General features: G+C 52.1%; 1 protein-coding gene, 1 long non-coding RNA gene and 3 other non-coding genes across 5 annotated transcripts; all 5 read right to left on the bottom strand.

Annotated features, from left to right (window-relative positions):
* Positions 1–5,531: 5,531 nt before the first annotated feature.
* On the bottom strand, positions 5,532–8,190 carry LOC118172854. Its single transcript, XR_004753882.1, has 3 exons — positions 7,126–8,190; positions 6,120–6,231; positions 5,532–5,877 (listed from the first exon to the last, which is right to left on the bottom strand). It is a non-coding gene; the product is annotated as an uncharacterized LOC118172854 (long non-coding RNA).
* Positions 8,191–10,816: 2,626 nt separating this feature from the next.
* On the bottom strand, positions 10,817–10,888 carry TRNAH-GUG. Its single transcript has one exon. It is a non-coding gene; the product is annotated as a tRNA-His (tRNA).
* Positions 10,889–12,050: 1,162 nt separating this feature from the next.
* On the bottom strand, positions 12,051–12,122 carry TRNAH-GUG. Its single transcript has one exon. It is a non-coding gene; the product is annotated as a tRNA-His (tRNA).
* A 987-nt stretch (positions 12,123–13,109) lies between these two features.
* On the bottom strand, positions 13,110–13,181 carry TRNAH-GUG. Its single transcript has one exon. It is a non-coding gene; the product is annotated as a tRNA-His (tRNA).
* A 2,258-nt stretch (positions 13,182–15,439) lies between these two features.
* On the bottom strand, positions 15,440–16,821 carry LOC118172852 (C-C motif chemokine 14-like). Its single transcript, XM_035337042.1, has 3 exons — positions 16,624–16,821; positions 16,111–16,222; positions 15,440–15,767 (listed from the first exon to the last, which is right to left on the bottom strand). Exons 1-3 carry the CDS (start codon positions 16,688–16,690, stop codon positions 15,662–15,664), a joined length of 285 nt encoding a protein of 94 aa, XP_035192933.1. The 5' UTR covers positions 16,691–16,821; the 3' UTR covers positions 15,440–15,661.
* Between the last annotated feature and the right edge of the window lie 6,487 nt (positions 16,822–23,308).

The raw sequence follows: 23,308 nt of genomic DNA, 5'->3' as shown, positions 1-23,308 counted from the left end.
CCTTCCTATGATATCAGTGAGATTGATTTGAGTTGTTGCAGTCATTTTAAAAAAGGAACAGAACTAAAGTGAATTAAGGTCTTTAATTTTGAGCACAGATACAGTATAACCAGAGGCGTTACGCAGTTTAAAAGTTAATTTTATGAAAGGAGTTTGGGATTTATTTCAAGTACCTCCATGTTTTGCTCAGAAACAGATGAATAAGTGAGAGAGGCCTTAAGAGCAGCCCAGCTGAGGCTCTGCTTTATTTGGGCAGTCCCTCACAGTGTCACTTCTCCCAAGAGGCCTTCAGTAAGGACATGCAAATGGTTGTGTAGCCGCTAGGAAACTGCTGGTTTCCCATTTCTTGGTGAGGCTGACAAGGTCTCAGCTATGCCCTTGTATTATGACGCTGATGGCATCGGATGCAGGACCTTCATCACATGAGGTTGTCATGTAGCTTGCTCTACTGAGCTGACTTGAGATCCTAGAAGAGTTTTTCCAGACAACAGCCACAGACTACTCACAGGTCAGGGAACATTTCTATCCAGGCAGCCACAAAAGAGGCTTTCTAGCTGTGGTTTCCTTCCCAGGGCACGTGAAATGCTGCAGCTGGGGCAACTTTTCCAACTCTTCCATCTCTGCACGCTCAGAGTCTCAACTCATGTCTCAACTGCAGTCACCACCACAGAGCTTTAACCTGTGGGCTGGCAGACACCGTCCCCCTGTATGCAGGAAGCAGCCCCTCTACCTGCCTTCCCCAGAATCGGCATGGCAGCAAGGGCCTTTCAGAAGAATAACTTCATGGTGACCAGGTGAAAATCTGCTTTCCAAGGGTGCTGAACTGCAGCCCTGCACATCACAAGCTTTGTTTTCGAGGCCAAAGTCTTGCCTGTGAAGTAGCCCTTTGAGAACAACGTCCTGGGAACTCAATGCTTACGGGGTTCGGTGAGCTCTCCTATGGGCAGGGAGGGCAGCGGTCTGTTTCCTGCGTATCCTGAGATGTGCTCGGAGAGCCAGCTTGTCTTGGGAAAACTTGTTACTGCTACCAGATCTCCCTTCTTGCCCCTTTGCCTCTCACAATCACGGCATTCTCCCACCTGTGTTAACATCAGTGTGATACCTGCAGTGTTCGGTGCTCCCTTCAGCCTGGAGCTGGGCTGGCTGGAGCACTTCTGCCGTTCTTCTGGAGTCTGGTTAGAAACTGAGCCATCGCACGTGGCCAGCAGAATGGAGAGGGACTTCCAAAACGAACCGCTGGGTAAGCAGCATCCAGCTGGGGGGCGGCTGACCCGGGGCTGCTCTCCCTCCCCTCCAGCCCCTCTGTGTGTGCCAGCACTCCAGCTCATTGCTTTGGGATACCTGGTGCTATTTCCAACCTCCTGGCTGTGCTCACTGTGCTGCTGCTGATCTGATGGGGACACCAGGAGATGCAGTCTCTGGCATGGAAAATGGGCCTGGCAGTATTGCATCTTGTGGTTGTGTACACTTAGGTTTTTCCCATCTGCCCAGTTATTCCTTCTGGGATTTTTTTATTTTTGTTTTAACAGTGACATCTCTGCCTGACCTCAGGCTGTGTCCTGATTTGTCACAGTCTTATTAAGACATCCTTATCATTCTTGAAATAGCTTTGTTCTTGAAGACTCCCTTGAACAACTGGAACAACCAGAGTTGGGTTAACTAACTCTGGGGATTGAACTGATCGTTTTCCTCCTTAGGCATCAGGCACAACGAATTATCTCCTTGTCCAGCAGAGCAAACCTTGTTGGGTTGCTGTGATGCTGCTGTGCTTCGTTACCTGTCTTAATACCCGTGTAACACGTTGCTTAAACACAAGTTTCAGAGTTCCCTCCGCCATCGTGGGGTTGATTTGGAAGGCTGGCTGTGGTGACCAGGCTGTGTAACCACACGTGAATGCCATGAAGCTATGCAGTGCACAAGACACTATTGGGAGGTTCTTTCCTTGAAGCAGCAGTGTGCAGTCCCTGCGGGGCAGCAGGCAGAGAGGTCCCTCACGATTCAATGCTGCACACCATGAAGCCTCACAGAGCTGGTCACAGCTGTCCTGAGAGGCTTCTTGGGTCCAGCCAAGGCCAGTTTCAGACCAGCAGTTCCCTCCTGAGAGGCAGAGTTGACCTGTAGCACCTTTGTTATCCAGTGTAGTTGTGTATACACGGGGCTGGGCCAGTCTCACCTGGGAGAGACTGCCCAGCGTTGTTGGTTCCCTGCATGGGAGAAGGAACGTGTTCCTGAAAAGGTGGTCGTGGTGTGCCCTGGCGTCCCATGTGCAGGAGGAGCAATTTCCTTAAAGCCGTGCCCAAGTTAAGAGCAGCTTCAGTGGTGGATCCTGAGGGGAGTAGGTCTCCTAGAGAAAGCTGGTGTTGGGACTCCAGCTGCACATCTCTATCCCGAGATGCTTCTGCAGAAGGGTGTGAGGGCAGGGAGTGGACACGTGCTATGTGCTGCTGAGACCCTCCTGCTGCTCCAGAAGAATGAGTGACGGTCTGCAGTCCTGCAGCTCTGAGAGCCAACACTAGCCGTGAGCAATGTCCCATCAGCTGCAGAGGTCACAGAGCTGGAGGAAGGGTTGGTGGAGGGGATGTGTGGGGGGAAGTGGGGAGTTACAGCACATTCGGGGAAAAGGGAGCAGCTGAGAGCCTGGAGGCCTCCTCCAGAGGAAGCACCGACTGCTCGCCACTATCCTTCCCTGCAAAAAGAGGTGATGGGTGAGCGAATACTGCGTGTCTGTCGCTGTCCCTGTATCCCACACACGGCACTCGGAGCCTGCAGCCTTGAGCTGTAGCAATGCCCAACAAGCCGAGAGCTCATCCAGGCTTGAAGAGCGCATGACCCTTAACTTCCTGACAACCATTTTATTTCCAGGAGGGAGGCATCACTTTCCTACTCACAAGAAGAAGGGTCCTGTGTGGACCCTCACTCACAGTCCTGCAGAAACATTCCTGGAGGTCATGCTCCTCGTTGAACTTACCCTGACTAGGCAGACACCTTTCCTCTGGTCACTCCACTTGTGTCCAGGAACGTGCTCTGATATCCAGACCCCTCTGCTCAGGAGGGCTTTAGCTGCTTCCTTCCTCCACGAAGCACAGGAGCTTCTGCATGCTGGGCTTCTCGGAGGTTCAGGCATTGAGGAGGAGAAGCAACAGCGGCTCTGGGGATAATCAGGATTTTTAAGAAAATTTTAAACATAGAAGTGTGGTGACTTTTTCAGACGAAGTACTCTGCACAGGCGTTCGATTGGGATTTTCTCTCTCGGTCCCACCTGTGCACACTCTTTGTGGCTCTCCAGCCAGGGGGGCAGGAGGAGGCTGCCGGCACCTGAAGCTCCTGCACACGATCCAGTCCATTCAGCGGTGCAAGCCCAAGGACCTGCCCATGACACAGATAACTCTTCTGCTGGTTGCTCAAAACTCAGGTATGAAATGCTCAGCTGGAGCGTGGGGAATGAGGTCTTTGCAGGCTTCCCATCAGCCCTGGACGAAAAGCCACGATTGGGCTGCGACAGAGCAGATCTCCCTCTGCCGCTCCAGACTTTTCATCGCCTTTTGAGGGGGTTTCCTCCTCTTTGGTACACCATCAGCTAAATGGACATTACACAAATTGTGCACATTGGTTCAGTCTAAGCTTAGTATTTGTGAATTAGGTTATCTGATGCTTCGCATGAAAACTTCAAAGGGGAGGGGGGGATTTTAACTGAGAAAAGCCTATGAAAATATACTGGAAATATGGTAAAGAAATCAACGTTCTGCTGTATATTGACAGAATTATTTTTATTAAAATACACATCCATGTGCAAGAGCTAGCGTGGAGCCCTGTGCTTTGTGAGTCTCTGCTTGCTGTGGACGCCTGGCGTTGTGCTGGTGAAGACAAGCGGCCGAGCCAGCTCGGGTGCAGCAACCTGTGAGCGCCGAGACGTGGGCTGGGGTCCGGCCCTGCCTGAGGGGGGCTGTCCTGCCCTTGGCAGCCCCTGGGCAGCACGGTGGGGTGGTTGGCGCAGGGACACCCCGCGGCGTGGGGGACACCAGCCCTGGCACCAGGTGGCTGAGCTCTGCGCATAAGGCAGCGGGGTCCTGCTTCCTTTCTTTCCTTTTCTCACCTGTCAGAGGTGAGCAGACAGCAGCAGAAGGGTGTGCTTGTTGTTACACAGCTCCCTTGCAGTACTGCAGGCTCCTAGCTCAGGCATGGCTGCTCCTCACGTGCGTTAGAGGGCAATAATCAGTTGCCACCAGGACTTTCAGGTAAGTCCTACCCAGGTTTGACACCAGGATATGTACAGGGCAGTTCAGGTACAGCAGCTGCTGACATAAGTAACGTGCCACCATTTTCTCAGTATAGCAGAAGGCACACGGTGGTCGTTCTGCAGAACCTTTTACAGTGTAACTTCTGCCACAGTTGCTAGACCCTGCCAGAATAGTGGCAGTATTTGTGCCCTTCTGTTACAGACCATCTTCAGGCAGGGCCTGGGTTGTTGCCCTCTTCTTCCTGAGGAGGGACCACCACTGCCCCATCTCCTTACAGGCATCACCATCTGACTGCACGCTGCAGCCTCGATGCCCTGCAGCACCTCAGAATGGCGCTCTCCTCCTCTGACTGCATTTAGAGCAATATTTTTAACTTTTAAACAGCCAGGCCCCCACCCAGACTGCAGGAACGCCTCACGTAAGTAGTCCCCAAGCTGGGAGCCCTGGGGCCTGGAAGAGCTGGGAATGCCACGGGGGTCTCCTGTGGCGTCTGGATGGTTGGCTTGCTGACAAGACCTACCGCAGAGAATTTAGGAGGTCTGGCAATTTGGGTGTGGAGTTTTCCTCAGTGGGCTGACAGACTGTAAAGATGTCATCTCTCTAGTGGGTGGCATCCCTGCCGGTGGCAAGGGGGGTTGGAACCATAAGATCTTTGAGGCCCCTTCCGACCCACGCCGTCCTATGACTCTGCCGGTGACCTGGCAGCTGCAGGCTGGGCTGCGGGTGTCGGTGCCGCAGGGTTTCTGCAGGGAGCTGAGGAGAAGCCGCGCTCGAGGTGGCTCCGCTGTGACTTTGTCAGGGTGACTTCGCTTGTGCACACGTACATCTGACGTGAAACCCCAATCTTCAGATGGTCCCTCATGTGCTGCGTTCTCTAACCTGAGCACCCGGAGGCTGTCCCAGCCAAGGAGGGCATTTTTTTTTCACATTTCAAAACCAGCTGGTCCTCCCGCTGCCAATGGTCGCAGTCATCCAAGAAGCATGCACCCACCTGATGTTCCACACCTTGCAACACATTTTATATATATTTTTAATACATTTATTATAAATATTTAAATATTTTCCTTTTGGACCATGTGCATGAGCTGTTTGGGGGGGGGGGGGGGAGGTTGAATACCTGTTTCCTCGTGATAGCCAAGCAGAGGGAGGAGTGCCAGGGCATCAGGATATAAGGAACCTGAGCCAGTACATGGCCAGGTAAGGAAAGGCCAGCACAGTTACGGAAAGGGGTCTAGAGGTCCCACACATGCATTGGGCTGAAAAACTGAAAAACTCAAACAGCAGCTTGTGGAAATGAGTCTTTATTATTACTGCTTCCTCCCCTGGGCACGTCCTGGCAGGGCAGTAACAGTGTGAGGTGTGCGGTGTCCAGCCGGGCCATGCCGCTGCGAAGCCCGGCCTCCCTTGGGGCGCAGGCTGGCTCCATGCGCAGTGCCTGCGCCCGCTGCCGTGCAGCCTTCCGGAGAACTGCACTGAGCGCTCTCTGCTCCATTTGGAGACGGGAGGGCTGGAGGTGCGAGTCAGACTGTGGGTGGCAAAACGTGGATTTCATTTTTTTCTTGGAAGCTTATTTATCGCTTTCTTCACCCAGGGCTTCTGAGGGTCAGTACAGACCTTGAAACCAGAAGCAGTCACAATCCTGCAGCAAGAAGGGAGGAAAAGATGGTGATAAAACAAACTGTGAGCACTTCCCTTTCTATGTACAACTTCCCCTCCATTCCCCCAACCTCGATGTGCTCCCAGGAATGTAACCCCAGCTGGACCCATCTGTCAGCTGTCCCTGGGGCAGGACAGGATGGGGGAGAGCAGTTCTAGTTCCCAGGCACAATTCTGTGACAAGGCAGGAGACAACCCCAAGCAGTGAGAGTGCTGGATACTTACACTACTGCAGGTAGGGCGCAGTCTTTGGGTGTCTCATAGAAACTCCACATATTTGAAAGCCGAACGGTTTTCTGTGCATAATGGAAGCAGCATTCGGTAGGTGTGGGGAGTGCTGTGAATGGAAAGGAGAGGATTTTGTGAAAACTGTTAGCAGCACTGGGCAAATTCCTTGGTCAGACAGCTACACCATACGATATGTAAGACAGAGGTGGTGGAGTTTCTTAGCAGCTTCCTGCTCCCTTGCACTGCACTGGGGAAATGGAAGCCCACACGGGGGCTGAAGCTTTCAGGCCAGAGAAAGCTCAGGGCACCCACGGCAGGGATTTGCTTCCCTTCATGGCGATACGCACAGAACTCAGAAATGCTGACAAAGGTGGGGAGGAATGGCAGTGGACCCCACACCCTACAGTCCACATCATAAAGCGTGCAGCAGCTGCCAAATTGCACCATGGCATTGGGCTGCTAGGTCTGGGGTGTGAGGTTTTGTGTGTCTCCAAGGTGGGGGTACAACTTGCGAGGTATTTTGGGAATCTGCAAACTGCCGCACGTGCTCCCCAGTGCAGGACCCCTCAACCCACTTGATTATCGTGCTGAGCCCTGGGAAAGAGCTTCCAAGAAGATGATTATCTTCTCCCAGTTACTGCAGCATTTCCCTAAGTCAGCCTGAGAGGTCTCCTCCACAGAGAAACCCAGCCATCCAGCAAGAACGCGGCTCACCCCATGCTGCCGAGGCAGCACTGTACCACCCAGCACATGCCAGCCCTGGGGCCAGCTTTACCGAGGCCACCCAGCTCAGGGTGCCGTCCCCGTCCTTCCCTGCACCCCTGGGATGTGCAGCCCTGCCCCAGCCAGGAGCCCTCGGGGTTGCTCCTCCTGCCAACAGCACCGTCCCCGCTGGGCTTTCTTCCCTGACCTCCCCAGGGCAACATCCCCAGCCCGGTCCCCAGCCCTGACACCAGCGGTGGCTGGCGAGAGCAGGGTGCTGGCAGCCCGCGAGGTGCCTCACCTGTGGCGCAGTGCTGGGAGAAGGTGAGGAGCAGCAGGAGCAGCAGGACTGGTCTTGTGCTGAGCATGGTGGCTGTGCGAGGGCTCTTCCTCTGTGCTGCTTTGTGCTGTCCTGCACAGCGTCTGTGGCCTGGGGTCTCCCTGCGCTGCAATTTATCCTGTGCATGCCACCTACTTGAACCACTTTTCCAAACATTTTGGGTTTTCTAAGAAGCCACTTCTCAGGATTGAGGGGATTTTCTTAAGATGTGGTTTATTACAGGGACACGTCCAGTGACGCGTAGAAGAAGCAGTGGACAAAAACAGCCACTTCCACTTTCTGTGGAAGAGTTGCATGACTGAAGGGAGGTGTCAAGAGCCTTTGGGGGAACTATACTTTACCCAGGAAAGCAAATAAGAACAACTTTCTGTGCACTTGCTGAGAAAAGCAAGCCATGGGGTCTAATGATTTCACATTCAAATGATTTTCTAATAGGAGAGACAAACAACAATCAGGAGGAACAAGCAACAATCAGCAGGAACAGATCGCTTACTGATTTGCCTGGATTCAGAGTGTAACTCTTAAACAAAACATTGATTAATGAATCTGCTCCAAACCTGCCTCCCCAACCATCCAGGCCATGTGCTTTCTGCTGTGCTGTTACAGAGGGCACTGCATTCAGCACGGCATGGGGTGAGAGTTTGTCAGGAACAGCCACATAGGACAGAGAAGGGGCCCAGAAGCAGGGGGTGTCTGTGTGGGGGTGGGTGGAGATGCTTTTAGTGGGTTTGGGAGACTTGCAGAGAAAGGGAAGAAATGGGGCAATGGCACCAGGGGGCCTGAGGAGAGTCTAGGTCTGGTCCCAAACGGAAAGCACGTGTTGCCTCTGGCCCCTACGCCGGTGATTTGATTGAGATGAGGTCAGAGGGATGGAGGACTTCTGGTCATCAGTGCACAGAGAGGTCATTTCTGTGAGGCGGGCAGGGAGATGGGACAAACCCTGCCACAACCCCCAAAGAGCTGACCCAGACCCCAGAGAGGACCCTGAGGGCAGCACCACATGGATTCTATGCAGAGAGCTGTGCACGGGGGAGAAGATACAGCTGTGGTCTGTGAGAGCTGGGGGGTGAGGACCTGCTGGGCACCCATGCGGTATGGCGGTGAGCGGGAGCGTGGGAGGCCAGGACTTCTCAGAGAAGAAAAGTGTAAATAAAGTTCCTTGAAGGTCATCTCATGTTTGTACAGCTTCTCTGGAAGGAGAAAGGAGAAGAAAACAAATGTGCTGATGACTTCATTTCCTAAGATATAGTCAGCAGTCCACTGGGTCTGGCAGCCTGGTGGCTGTGCAGAGATCTGGGAATGGCAGTGCTGGGGGCAGATGGCAGCAGAGCAAGGTTGCAAGACCCATCCGTCTGATCAAGGAGCCCCTTAGGGATGGGGCAGAGGTGGGAACAGCCCTGGGCAGTGCTGTCTACCCCGGGGTGATGGTGCTGTATCCAACAGTCCTTGCTGCATTAGCCAGCCCTGTGCTGGGAGTGCAGAGAACCAAGCAGGATATAATCTCCCAGCCTGCCTTACAGGTCTGAGTTATTTCTAACCCCTTTTAAATCTTTCCACAGATTCTAATGCAATTTAGCTTCTGTAAAAAGGTTTTGCAAGATGAAAACACCTAATTCACAGCCTCTGAGCCCCTTTCTACAGCCCCTCCACCTCCCCTGCCCCTCAGGCTCTTCCCCCTTCCCCTTTCTAGCTCCCACCACATCTGTAATGCACAGACTCTCGAGCTGAACAAGCCACCAGCGTCATACCACCTCCTAGACATGATTTAAAAACAAAGGGCTGTAATTAAGGCCTCTCCAGGGGAGAAAACTGAGCTAATGGATTTTTTTTCAGCCATCTCCTCGCTCAGAAAACCTTATGTGCCAAGATCTGATCTCCCTGTCAAGGTTTTTTTGAGGGACATGTTCACTTCTCCTTTTCCCTAGCTAATTAATTCTGTCCCCAGTCCAATCAGAATTGTTAGTAGATACCCCAAGTAGTTGCTTTAAAGCAAATGAGTGCATGTGGATTATTTGAAGGCCAGAAGAGCCCCATGAGGTTCATTGCAGGAATGGGCTTTCTTCTATGTCTCCGACGCAGGAGTGGGCCTCTGAGCCTGGGTTTAATTTTCTCCAGCTCCTTCCAAACAGATGTACTGAACTTCCTGTGCTTCAGCCAGGGTTGTTAGGATTCAATAGGAAGAAGAATTTAATAGGAGTTGGAAGAAACAGTGATGGGGAGGTTTCGATGGTCCCTCACAGCTTATGCTGCTCAGTGCAGGATGGGAACTCTCTCAATTATTTTTCAATGGTCTTGGGAATCTGGAGAGGTCCCTGTTGACTGGAAGCCAGCAAATGTTGTACCAATTTTCAAGAAGGGAAGAAAGAAGACCCTGGTAACTATAGGCCTGTCAGTCTCATGTCAGTGTCTGGTAAAATTAGGGAGAAGATTATTCTGGGATTTATTGAAACACACCTGGGGGACAATGCAGTCATAGGTCACAGCCACCGTGGGTTCATGAGGGGTATGTCCTGCTTAACAAACTTAATTTCATTTTATAAGATTACCCATCCAGTTGACCAAGGGAAGACAGTTGATACAATCTTTTTGGATTTCAGTAAAGCTTTCGATACTGTTTCTCACAGGATCCTACTGGACAAGATGTCCAGCATACTGCTAGATAAAAATACGATGGGTGAGCAATTGGCTGATGGGTAGGCCTCAAAGGGTTGTGGTAAATGGGGTTATAGTTAGCTGGTGGCGAGTCACCAGTGAGGTTCCTTGAGCTCCTTTTATGGCCAATTCTTTTCAATGTTTTCATAAATGATTTGGCTGTAGGACTAGAAGGTGTTTTGAATAAGTATCTCCAATACTAAACTAGGAAGAGCTGTTGACTCCATTGAGGGTGGGAAGGCGTTGCAGAGAGATCTGGACAAATTGGAGAGCTGGGCAATCACCAACCATATGAGGTTTAACAAGAGCAAGTGCCAGGTCCTGCACCTGGGTAGGGGCAACCCTGGCCATACGTACAGGTTGGGCAACGAGATGCTGGACAGTAGCCACACAGAGAGGAATCTGGGTGGGGATTTTGGTTGCTAGCAAGCTGAATATGAGCCAGCAGTGTGTCCTGGCAGCCAGGAGGGCTAGCCGTACCCTGGGGTGCATCAAGCACGGCATTGCTAGTCGTTTGAGGGAAGGGATTGTCCTGCTCTGCTTTGCACTGTGCAGCCTCACCTCAAGTACTGTGTGCAGTTCTGGGCACCGCAGTGCAAAAAGGTTGTAAAGCTCTTGGACAGTGTCCAGAGGAAGGTGACGAAGATGCTGAAGGGCCCAGAGGGGAAGACATACAAGGAGCAGCTGAGGTCACTTGGCCTGGAAAAGAGGAGGCTGAGGGGAGACATCATTGTGGTCTACAGCTTCCTCATGAAGGGGAGTGGAGGGGCAGGACGTGGGGTCGGTTTGGGAAGGACAGCTTCCTGTGAGAGGGACCCCATGTGGAGCAGGGGCATAGAGTGACCACGAAGGAGAGGGCATAGAGTGACCACGAAGGAGAGATGGAAACGAAGCGTTACAGACTGCAGCTCTTTTTTCCATGTTCCCCTGCGCCCCTGCAGATGTCTCCCTTGCATTTTCAAAGTCGCCTTTGTGCACACCCGCATCTCTGCAAAACCATTGCTGTGACTCGGATTCGAACCGAGGTTGCTGCGGCCACAACGCAGAGTACTGACCACTATACGATCACAGCTGTGTGGTGGGAGGCCTCGCACACACTGGGAGCAGAGGCAGGAGAGCCTGCTGGCTGTGACGGACCGCACCGTCCCCTCTCCTGTTGTGGGGCACCCGGCATGGCCCAGGCCATGAAAGCCGGCTATTTTGATGAGGGCAGCTTCAAATGGGCTTGGCTGCTGCTGCTCAGAGCCTCAGCAATGTGGAACAGGGCCCTAAAGCTGCTGTCTAAAACTCTGGAGATGCCCGATGGCAGCCAGAGACAGAGGCTGCTGCAAAGGATGGTGCTGTCTGATGTGCTGCAGCAACGTAGCAGGGAATATCATGCTGTAGGGCAGGATGTGGTAGGGTATGACGCCCTCATATGGCAAAAGTACAGTTAAAATAGTTCCAGCTAGGGCTAAGTTGCACCGTAGGTGTGTAATTAGTAACACGCTGTGGGGAGCCTCAGAACCCTCCCAGATGTCTCTGCTTCCAGGAGGAACTTCAGTTTGACCAGCAGGTCCTTGCTCAGCCATCCTGGTTTTCTGCCCTCCCTGCCCGCTTTTTTACACAGGGGAATGGAGAGTTCTTGTGCTCTAAGGAACACATCCTTCAAGAGCTGCCAGCTCTGCTCAGCTCCTTTGTCCCTAAGGCCCTTGAGGACTGAATGGGCTTTGCAGCCACATACGCATCCAAAGCAGCAGGTGGACCCCAGCTCCACAGGGGTTCCTCCATCAGGGGTCAGGGAGACATCTCCACTCTAAGAGAAAAGCATAGAGGAGGACTGCTGAACCCATGGCCGTGCTTCACAGTAGCTTTTGTGTTTTGAGGGACACGCTTTTACTACTTTGGCTTTTAATGTATTTGTGGCCCTTTTTCAGCACGCTCGTCTTCCTTGCACACAGGACAATGAAGCTGGTGAACGGTCTAGAGAACAAGTATTATGAGGAGAAGCTGAGGGAGCTGGGGTTGTTTAGCCTGGAGAATAGAAGGTCTGGGGGAGACTTTACTGAGCGGTTGTGGTGGAGCCCAGCTAAGTAAAACCTCCACAAACTCTGAGGAGCAGGGAGTACCACAGGGCCGCCACGTCCCCCTTGGGCCACAGCATCTTTGCTGACACACCTGCTGGAGCTTCCCTGCAGATGTCTCCCTTGCATTTTCAGTTGCCTTTGCGCGCACCCGCATCTCTGCAAAACCATTGCTGTGACTCGGATTCGAACCGAGGTTGCTGCGGCCACAACGCAGAGTACTGACCACTATACGATCACAGCTGTGCGGTGGGAGCACCTCCTCCCCGCCTTCCACTGGACCCCTGGTGGGTACAGAGCTGTTTGGCACACTTGCACTCCGTACACCGTATTCTCTGGGCAGCACTTGCCCCTTTCTTCCATGTTTTTCCACAGAGGAACCACCAGCTGTGTTGATGGGCTCAGCTGTTGGAGGCATTGGTGCTACTGTGTTGTTGGCTGGGACCAGGTGCAACTGGCTGAAACTGGCTGAGTCTGGCCCAGGACATCCCTGGCCTCTCCTCAGAGAGTCCACACAGCTGCCCGGCAGGAGCTGCTGCCCATGGGGGACCCACGTTAGAGCACTTTGCTCCTGATGGATGGGCCCTGTGGTACGGATCCATATTTGGAGCAGTTCTTGAAGAGCTGCTGACTGTGGGCAGCCCACGTGGGGTCGGTTTGGGAAGGATGGCATCCTGTGAGAGGGACCCCATGTGGAGCAGGGCCAGAGAGTGACTGTGAAGGAGCGCCAGAGATGAAGCATTACGGACTGACTGCAGCCCTTGTTTCCCTATACCCCTGTTCAGTTGTGGGGGAGGAAGTAGAAGATGGTGGGTGGATAACAGAAAGGTGTTTTGATTTTATTTTTTTAAAATATTTTTTGCTAGAGCTTGCTGCTCTAGCTTGTTAGTAGTAGGTCATAAATTACATTAATCTTCCTGTGGTGTCTGTTTTGCTCATGATGATAATTTTTGAGTGATTTCCCTGTCCTTATCTCTACCTTTGAGCCTTTTTCATTGTATTTTTTCCACCCTTTCCTTTGAGGAGGAGGAGAGAGAGACTGTGGTGGAGTTCGTCTGCCGGCTAAGTAAAACCTCCACAAACTCTGAAGAGCAGGGAGTACCACAGGGCCGCCACGTCCCCCTTGGGCCACAGCATCTTTGCTGACACACCTGCTGGAGCTTCCCTGCAGATGTCTCCCTTGCATTTTCAAAGTCGCCTTTGTGCGCACCCGCATCTCTGCAAAACCATTGCTGTGACTCGGATTCGAACCGAGGTTGCTGCGGCCACAACGCAGAGTACTGACCACTATACGATCACAGCTGTGCGGTGGGAGGCCTCGCACACACCGGGAGCAGAGGCAGGAGAGCCTGCTGGCTGTGACGGACCGCACCGTCCCCTCTCCTGTTGTGGGGCACCCGGCATGGCCCAGGCCATGAAAGCCGGCTATTTTGATGAGGGCAGCTTCAAATGGGCTTGGCTGCTGCTGCTCAGAGCCTCAGCAATGTGGAACAGGGCCCTAAAGCTGCTGTGTAAAACTCTGGAGATGCCCGATGGCAGCCAGAGACAGAAGATGGTGCCATCTGATGTGCTGCAGCAATGCAGCAGAGAATATCATGCTGTAGGGCAGGATGTGGTAGGGTATGACGCCCTAATACGGCAAAAGTACAGTTCAAGTAGTTGTACAGTAGTTGTACAGTAGGCGTGTAATTAGTAACACGCTGTGGTGAGCCTCAGAACCCTCCCAGATGTCTCTGCTCATATCAGTACAGCTGCCCAGAAGAGGTGGAGTTTTAACTGGAAAAGGTTTAATGGATTTAAAGGGAAAGAGTCAGTGATGGGGAGGACTTTGCATTACCTTGCAGCTTCTGTCCTTCACAGCACAGGCAGCAGTTTTTATTTGTTTATTTGTTTTGTTTTGTTTTTTGTTTTTTTTTTCCATCGGATACCCGTTTTCCTGGTGCCCAACCCTGCGTCTTGAGGGCTGCGCTGAATGTGCTGCTCTTAGGGGACCGATGGCAGTGCCTAGGTTCTGCAAGGGACCCTACAGGCAGCCCTATTGGTGGTGTAGCTTCTTCTCATGGATGTGCATCTCCAGGGCCTCCCGCACGTCCTCATGCAGGAACAGCGCCTAGGGGTGTGCTGCCCATCCAGAGCAAGCTGCTCCTGCAGCCGTGTGCACTCGCCTCAGCATCTGCAAGAGATGGGGGACGTGGAGCGCTGTGAGCAAGAGTCTGCTGGGACGGGCCCTGTGCCTGGGCCAGGTGGCCAACTGGCCTCTTGAAGATGGGGCCCGACTGTCCCTGGCTAGGATATGGCCCAGCCCCGGGCTGAAGAGGGGCTCTAGGGGACCCCAGCACTTGCAGGAATCAGTTTCATGCAAGCCACTGGCAAAGGTGCTGCTGCCAAATTCCTGTTCCCAAGGAGATGGGAGTTCCAGCACCAAGGCTGTCAGCTTCTCAACACTGTGTCTTCTTGCCCTGCCAAGGGGTTGAAGCCTGGTTGGTCTGTGGGGTTAGGGTACCGCTGCCCCCTCATTCTCCTCCTTAGAGGCAATGAAGCTTCAAAGCCACGTTGCAAAGTACACAGCTGTGCACATGGATCAACAATGGGTCAGTAGTTTGTATAATAAAAACACGGAGAAGTTTTCCTGGGTGGCTATTGCCTGGGGACTGCCAATCAGCCAGCTGATGCTGAGAGGTTGGTTTTGTATCACTTGGTATTATGATCCTGTGTTTTGTTCTTGCTTTATATTTTTCCCCCTTACTTATGAAACCTTGTCAGGAAAAAGAGAAGGAAGTGGGGCGATGTTTGGAGCCTGGCCAAAGTCTTCCCATGTGCCCACTACACATGATGAAGTTCTGCTTGCCTAGTTTGCCATCTGCATGCTGTTGCAAAGCTGTAAATAAATCCCTTAATTTGCTTGGCTTGGACATGCAGCTTTTACTTTACCTATTAAACCACCTTCATCTCACCCCACAAGGTTTTGCACTCTTATTGCCATCCTGCCAGGGGTGTGAGCAAGCTGTGTGGGTCTTAGCTGCCTACCGGGGTTCAACCACGACAGCGGGGGTGCAGACTACAGGATCCAGGGGCTTCTGAAGCAGTACTTGCTGTACATGTCTGCAGCCAAAGACCCCTCTGGTAGTCTCTGTTTCCGGAGTGGCTGCCAAACCTTCCCGTCCCCCAGCTCTCCTGCAATCCCTGAATCAGCAGGGTCCTTCCTGCAGGATCCTGCAATGCAGCAGGAGATTGTGGTGTGCAGTCCTGGTGGGCTCAGCTCTGGCCAGTGACAGTTCCCTTTGGAGTTGGCTGTTCTCTAACATGGGGCAGCTGCTGGGCTGTTCTCTTAGAAAGCCCTTGTCTTCATCTCCCTCCCTCCCCCCCCAAACCTTGCCACATAAGCCCAGTACACCCCCTCCCTGTCCAGCCCCAGTGAGACTCACAAGGCTTCAGAAGGCAGTGGAAGAGCCCTCATCCCACCCCAGCCCCTTGGCCCCCAACATGAGTGGCTCCATGCCCTGACCAGTCAGCAGCAGCACTCTGCTGGGACTGGGAGACAGAAGGACGCCATTCCTTGATAGTGTGTGAACTAAACCTTTATTTGAGGTTGATTTATTTGCTCCATGGGTAGAAGCTGGCAGGGCTGCAGCATCCCAGGATCTGGTGCCTGGCTGGTCAGTGCAGCACAGGGCTCTGGGGAGGCTGTGCCATCCAACAGCATCAGGGACCTCTGCAGGATGCTGTGTAGAAATATTCCCATCAGAAAGTTCGGTAGCCTGAACTGGGGTGTCTGCTCTGCATCAGGAGGCATCAGACGACTTCCTTTTGAGAAGTTTCTCAATTGCTTTCTCCACCCAACGTGCCTTTGGGTTTGCACAGATCTTGGTCCCGTTCCTGGTCTCAAACCTGATGAGATGAAAGGCAAAGGTTGGTGGGAAACAGCTACAGTCCCAGACCCATGTCCTCCCTCTGCCCTTCCCTGCAATCCTTTTCCCTTCCCTGTGGCCCTAGATGCTCTGAAGAGCCTTCAGGAGCCTCAATGGACTTGCGTCCTTAACCATGCTCTGTAGAAGTGGCCAGAGAGCTGTGTCCTCCCCGCTTTGTGCTGCCAGTCAGCCACCCTGCTGCAGCCCCTCCTGTGGACAGAGGCCATGTAGACCCATCCTGGTCCCCTGCAGGGGGCTGGGTCCTGTCACCAGATGGAGTGCCCAGGAGACAGCACAGTGGTAGGGAAATTACAAGGACTTACACAATTCCTGGGTAAAAACACTCTTTGGGAGTCTTGTAGAAAGACATCAGCACATCAGACCGGACACGTAGCTTTATGTAATCAAAGCAGCATTCTGAAGGTGTGTACAGAACTGGAGAAGGGAGAGAAAGTGAGATTGTGAATGCTGGTTTGGAAAGCAGTCTTTAGGTCATTTCCCCGTAAGAAAGCTGACACACAAAATCCCTCAATTTCTGCAGCTGCTGCTGCAAGGAGACCCAGGTGACTTCCTTCCTGCAACAGGAGGAGGCACCACCAGCCCCATGCCAAGGCCACCCAGCTCAGGGTGCCGTCCCCGTCCTTCCCTGCACCCCTGGGATGTGCAGCCCTGTCCCAGCCAGGAGCCCTCAGGGTTGCTCCTCCTGCCAACAGCACCGTCCCTGCTGGGCTTTCTTCCCTGACCTCCCCAGGGCAACATCCCCAGCCAGGTCCCCAGCCCTGACACCAGCGGTGGCTGGCGAGAGCAGGGTGCTGGCAGCCCGCAAGGTGCCTCACCTGTGGCGCAGTGCTGGGAGAAGGTGAGGAGCAGTAGGAGCAGCAGGACTGGTCTTGTGCTGAGCATGGTGGCTGTGCGAGGGCTCTTCCTCAGTACAGTGCTGCTCTGCCTCTTCTAAGAGCTGCAATGTTAGCTCAGGCAGGGAGGTGCTGCAATTTATCCTCTCCACCCCCTCCCCATTTTATCTCTTTTCCAAAGAATTTCTACCAAATTCAAGTGAAAGCTCTGTGTGTTTTCTTAGGGCAAGGGGATTTCCATGTCACGTGGCACCTCTAGGGTTACAAACAGAGGTAATCCCTAGAAAGAAGGGACAAGCAGACCTCAATAACTTCGCTTGTGGGAAAGCCACAAAGCTGAAGAGGGAAGTGAAATCCTCCTCCATGGAAGCAGAGACTGAAGGGCTCCAAAACCCACAGAGAATAGATTTGCGTTGACAAAAAAGGCAGTACCATGCTTAAAAAAAAAAAAAAAAAAAAAAAAAAAAAAAAAGTTCTGGAGAAAGTGTGGCTTGATTGAACTCCCAGGGGAGCATTAAGCAGGAGTGCAGTGACCACTGCTCCCACCAGCCATTTGTGGCTCAGAAGCTGTAGGCTGTCAAATACTGTCAAACATTGTGTCACAATTGCAGCTGTTCCTACGGAGAGGAACACAAGATTTTCCAACAAAATTCCTCTTCTATAATTGAGGAGTGTTGGGTGAAAGGACAGTTGGGTGCAGCTGAGCCTTCCCTTGCAGATGAGCAGCTTTAGCCTTCTGGCTGTGGCGCAGAGCAGGAGGCTGAATCAGGCTGAAAGACATAGAAGGAAAAAATTGTGTTTAGAGTTCCTGAGTATTTTTCCTACATCTTCCTTCTCTTTGCAGCCTTGCAGCCTCCCAGATGCTGCAAGGACATGCAGAAAGGCATCGCTGATGGCGGCCACCTCTTGGAGTTCACCTGGGGAATGCTTCGCCCCGCTCTGCCCAGCTCGCCCTTCCTCACGCAGACACTCAGACCAGCAGGCCCTCCAGCTCTTTGCCAGTCATGCACAGCCTCTGCCCTGGTGCTTGTTCTTTTCCTGTTCCCTCTTTTCTTCCAGGCTGTGAGCGAGTGCGTGGAGCAGCAGAGTCCCACGCAGGTCCCTGGGGCACCATGGTTCCCCCTCAACCACTGTATGCTGCCCAAGGGGTCACCACAAGCCCTTGTTCACGTTGGCACCCCCCAGCTATCCTTTGTCGCTTTGGAGCAGGGCTCGAGCGGGATATTGTGCTGGGCATTGTGTCTTCCCTGGCTGCCTTTTAAAAAACCTGGGGGAAAACTGCAGAATCCTAAGGCCTGCTCTTGTCATGCCCAGGTCTCCTTGACCCCAGCGGCAGTAGGAGGCACATCTCCCACTCAAGAAGGAGCCCAAGTGGCGTATGCCAAAAACTGGGCAGCAGAAGAAAATATTAAAATAAATACTCAGAGCACCGTAGCTGTTGTGCTTTGTCTCAGCTTTGGGCAGAGACAGAGTTCCTACATCCCAAAGATGTGACTTCTCCCAGAGGAGCTGGCATGAGGTCACCGATGCTGGATGGCTCCCAGTCAGGGGGCTGGAGCAGCTCAGCACCAAGTGAGTATGCCCACAGCGGGTGTAAATCAGAGGAGCTCCCTTTCCCTGGGTCATGCTGTGCTCCCTCCACTTGTCCAGTCCCAAAGAAAGCTCGTGGTAAGAGGAGCCATCAGCTCCCATGTCGTTGTGACCTAGCGGATGAACCTGCCACTCTTTCAGTATAGGGATTTGTGGCTGATTTCTGACTCTAGGCTATGTTTTAGGGTCAGAGCAAGCCCCCTTGTGCCTCGAGTGCACAGCCATCAATATAAGGACACATCCTCTTCAACAGTCATCCTCCGAGCTGGAGACAGAGCCACAGCCAGGGGCACTGCGCCATTGCCTGCACTCGTGTCCTGGTGTGGGTGTGCACGTGTATGTGTACATCTGTCTCCCTTTGCAGAAGTCAGATGGAAAGAGAAGATGCTGGACAATGGTTAAGTGAACCAGCTTACAGCGATCTCCAGCTGGCCAGAGCATTGATGTGACTCCTTGTGCTTCTTTCCTCATTAACAAACTGCAAATTCACCAAAAGGGCTTGAACTCCCAAAGCACTGTTTTGCCAGACCATAAATGAGAAAGGTTCCCAGTAGGGAACCTTTTAAAACCCAATAACCCTAGAAGCACAAAGTAGTCCAGAATAAAATAATGCACTTGTAAATAGATCACGTAACCCCCAAAGTCAGTGTCATTCCTCCTGGCATGCCTTCAACCCAGTGACTCAACAGCTCCCAGGGCTACAATAAATGCCTCATGCTACTGATCCGTGAAAGCATCTTTCCTTCCTCCCACAGGCTCTGTGGGTGCTCCCTTACCTTCTCAGCCATTTCCCCATTTCTGCTGTGCTGCAGGCTCCCTTCGTGCAAACTGCTAACACCGAGCTGGGCACATGGACCGAGTCACAGCTCCTGATGCCGCTTGATCTGGCTGCATTTTTATATTGCTTGTGATATGTGCAGGACCAGGGCCTCTGAGCAGGTGGCCTGCTGCTGTCATCTCCACGGCAGATGTCCCCAGAGTGGGGGAACACAGGCTCCCCTGCAGCCAGGGCACCCACACCACTGCCCAGGGAAGTGCACAGCCTTAACTACACCTAGGGCAAAACCACTTGGGCTGGACCCCAGGCAACACAGAAGCGTTTTGGAAACCTGTTTGGGAATGATCTTGCTGCGTGCCTCCCCCTGGCCTGGGGCTTCACCCAACCGGCTGTGTACTGGAGAACTGCAAGCACAGGAATACCCAGCACAGGGATATCCAGAGGCTGCTCTGGATGGAAAGAACCTGGAGAAGTACGTAAAATGCTAGTGTGGCCCACTTCTGCAGAGCTGTGCTTGTTTTTCAGGCAGAAGAGCTGGCCTGGGCTCCTCTGCTTCCCCTTTCTCATGTTTTCAAGTGATCCCTATCACAGCTAGACAATTCACAACTCCCTGGAGATCCCTTGATGTCTATTCTTTTACTTTTTTTTGGGAAGGGAAAGGCTGATGTAGTGTCATTAACTGAGGGATGCTGGAAAGCCCCACAGCTGGCCAAAGTTCCCTTCTCATTTGAGCAGGCTCTGGAGAATTTGCTTGTTTACATGAAAAATAAACATCGTTATCTTGATTCTGCAAAAGGAGGAAGAGGAGAGCTTGGGGTACAGTGTTTGCCAGCACCTGTGCTGTGGGAAAGAAGCATCTTGGCAGAACAAGCCACACGCCTGGAAATGGAGTCTCAGCAGATAACTGAGCGTTCCCATCTCTACTGGAAATACGCAGCTGGGAGCAGCCGTATTGTCTTTACACTGCTTTGGAAGGTGCAGGCTTTGCTCTGCAGGTGGTCCTAGATCTGTTTTGAAGCCCTGGCTGACTCAAGACATGATCACAAAACAAATGTGATGCTCTCATTCCTTCCCAGAGCCAGAGCTCATGCTGGGACTCCAGGTACAACTGTGCCAGCTCCTAGATGGTGGAAAGAGACTTCAAAAGGATGAAAACAAGAGTCTCTTCCAAAGCCTGCTTCCTACAGCTGGACACTGGGGACCACCAAGCACTGGAAACTGGTGATTGACCAAGGCGTATCCTGTGCGGTAAGTCCTGCCCAGAGTCACAAGTTTCAAAGGCTGCAGGAAGGATATGTCCAGGAGCCTTTCTCCAGAGGATTATCTGTACTGAGTCACTGAGCAAGCTTGCCCATCGGCTCCGGGAATTAAGAAGCTCTTCCCTGTACCCCAGAGACTAGAAACTCACTCCAGCCAAGCAGGGAATCCCCCCCAACACGGCAAGGGCTGGAGGCACCTGGACCAGAAACTGAAAGTAGCCACTTTGCTAAGAAAAAGGGGGGAAAAAATATGTGATGCCAGTTTTTTTTCCTCAGATTTAGGCACGTAGGCAGGGGGAGAAGGATGGAACTGGAGGAAGGATATGTCCATACAGGCAAGAGCCCTGACCTTGGAGGCTAATGCAGGACCCTGCCTGATAAAGATGAAGATATAGCTAAGATAAAGCTTCTGCCTGATAAAGCAGAAGCCACCTGATAAAGCTCTTTTCAGTGCATGTCCTCCAGACCTGTGGACAGTGAACTAAAATGTATATACCTGGAACATGCACTGAAAAGGAGACATTTTTTCCATTTTTCTCCAGTGAGGTTGATCAACACCCACCAGGTTAAATGAAGGACAGACCTGTGGTGTCAGGAGGAGTTGCTGCTTCCAAGGGAGAATCTGTGCTGGGGAAGCTTCTGTGAAATGTAGAATCTGGGGGAGATGGGAAGGATAATGTTTGGTGAGGACTTTTTCCAACCCTGTTCTTTCTTGATCTCTTAGAGCTAAAGACAGAAATGGAGAACTACTTTCAGCCAGCTTTTATAGCAAAGCTACGATAACAGAATAAAACTAATTTCAGCTGGAGCTGGGAATCCTTTAATGATTTAGTCCTGATAACTCTAAGAAGGCAAGTTATGAACTTGTTCTTTAGTTTTTCAATAGGATAAAACCCAACACTCTCAAGAAAAATAATTGACAGTTGAAAGAATGCAATGAGAAAAATACTTTTAGGTTCCTAGATATTATAATAGAAGTATTTGTGCTGAATATGGCCTGAGCTGTCAAGTTGACATCCCATGCTTTCTTAGAGGACTTCTCACTTCTTTCTGTTATTACTTTAAAAAAATTATTTACTTTGTGGCCTTGCAGCTCATCTGGCAGAATTCAAGGGTGCTTCAGAAATGAAGCTTTCTCCATTATCTGAGATGGTCACTGAGCAGGTCTGACCGTGGCGAGGCCTGACAAGCTCTGTATTTACAAGTGCAGCCCTTGCAGTAAAGCAGACACAGACACAATCTTCATAAAAGATTAGGCAAACACAAAGCATGGGAGAGCTGTCTTGGAAGAACAAAAGCCACACAACAAAACTGCAGTTGTGCAGTTCCTTAAGGGCCCTTACATGGCTGTGGACTTTTTTTGACATGCCCTTGGTGTCTTCTTTACCATAAGGCTACCCGTAAACAAGGGCATCACTGGCTTCACTGTGCCTGCGGCGTTCAGAAGAAAGAGGCTCCCGTGACTGCAGCTGCAGGGTGGTGGGGCTCCAAGACATAGCTCAGCTCACCCAGGGCAACAGTTCCAGCTGAACATAAAAAAGGATCTCTCGCAGAGACTTAAACAGAGGAAAGGTGAGAGACCTCTTTGTAAACCCAAGGGGTCATGCTACATTATATTAAGCCAGTATTGAGGAAGGGCTGGTAAGCTAGCTTGAGCAGAGGCTGCCCTAAGCATGTGCACAGTTGTGTAACATTTCATAGGAAAACCACAAAACTGAGCAGGGACAGAGCTGACATTTCTTAAATCACAGTCCAAGTCTCAGCCCTGGGAGTGTGGAGACTGCAGGAGCCCTGCTTCACAGGAGTAACTGTGCTCCTCACACATCACCCTGGAGAAGAGTAAGGGCTTGGAGAAGACAATGCCAGAGGTGTCTCACTGCCAGGCCCAGCCTGCAGGGAGCAGCAAGAGCAGGATGAGCCAGGAGACAAGGGGGACCCCAGCACAGGCAGTGCCCTCACAGGTCAGGTGAGGTCCTGCAGGGTCTGAGCACAGCAGAGAGCTGGGTGCCCATAACAGGGTCTATTAACAGTCACAGCAAAATGAGGAACTGGGTCCAGGATTCATTTGGGGAGGATCCAGTCTGGAGCACAAGGAGATGGGGCCAGAGGCGCAGCTACAACACCCAAAGGTCTGTCCATCTGTCCATGAGACAAGCTACCTACAGTAGAGGTCCAAGGTCCACCCAGGAAACATGGATGGAGTGAGGCTATTAGAGCAGCACTCCTACAACACACCCACAGCAAGGGCTGAAGGCCCAACCCTGAGCTTAAATGGGTCTCCTGGGCCTTGGGCAGAGGGCTTGGAGTGGGAGACCATCCACAAATGAGGCTGCTCAGGGTGAGTAAGGCTAATTAGTACAGTCAATGCCTACAACTGCATCATCTGATGGATACTGCGGGGATGTGAAGGAATGGAAGAGAGCCTGCGTGGACTTCCATTGACTCCTTGGTCTCATAAAGTCAATCAAAACAGAGCTAATGAAGTGCTGCAGGAAGTATGGAGCTGGAGACCAAAGATATAGGTCAGCAATGGACCAGAAGTGGCATGCTCTTTGGCCATGGGCTTTGCTGGCTCCTGTGTGCTGCGTGGCTGGGGGGGGAAACTCAAGGCAGAAGTTTGTGTCTTTCAGGCTAGCTGCAGAAGGCAAGCCATGTTCCATTTAAGCATGACAGATGTGGCATTAGTTAACCCCTGGGGCCAATTCTTTAGTCTGTTACACCTGAAGGCAGCCCATGGTTCTCCAGGAGGAGCAAGAGAAGGGGAGTGCTTAGCCATCCTTTGCACAAGGTCTTTATTTGATCAGTCGCACAACAGAGAAGCCAGGGAGCAGCAGGTAAGCTGGTGTGTGCATGCCACCAGCTGGCTGAAGGCACCTGGCCATGCCAGTGCTGTCTCAGTGCTCTGGGGGTGCAGTCCCCAGACTGCATCTGGCCCAGTGACAGGTGCCTGTGCTCACCACGTGGGAAATTATCTATTTCTGGCAGGCTATGAACTCATTTGTGAACCCTGTCCCTTCTCTGATAACAGAGGAGAAAAAAT

This window comes from Oxyura jamaicensis, chromosome 11 (assembly GCF_011077185.1).
Source record: "Oxyura jamaicensis isolate SHBP4307 breed ruddy duck chromosome 11, BPBGC_Ojam_1.0, whole genome shotgun sequence".
NCBI classification, from domain to species: domain Eukaryota; kingdom Metazoa; phylum Chordata; class Aves; order Anseriformes; family Anatidae; genus Oxyura; species Oxyura jamaicensis.
Note: the sequence above shows the minus strand (reverse complement) of the source record. Positions and strands in the feature narration are given on the sequence as shown.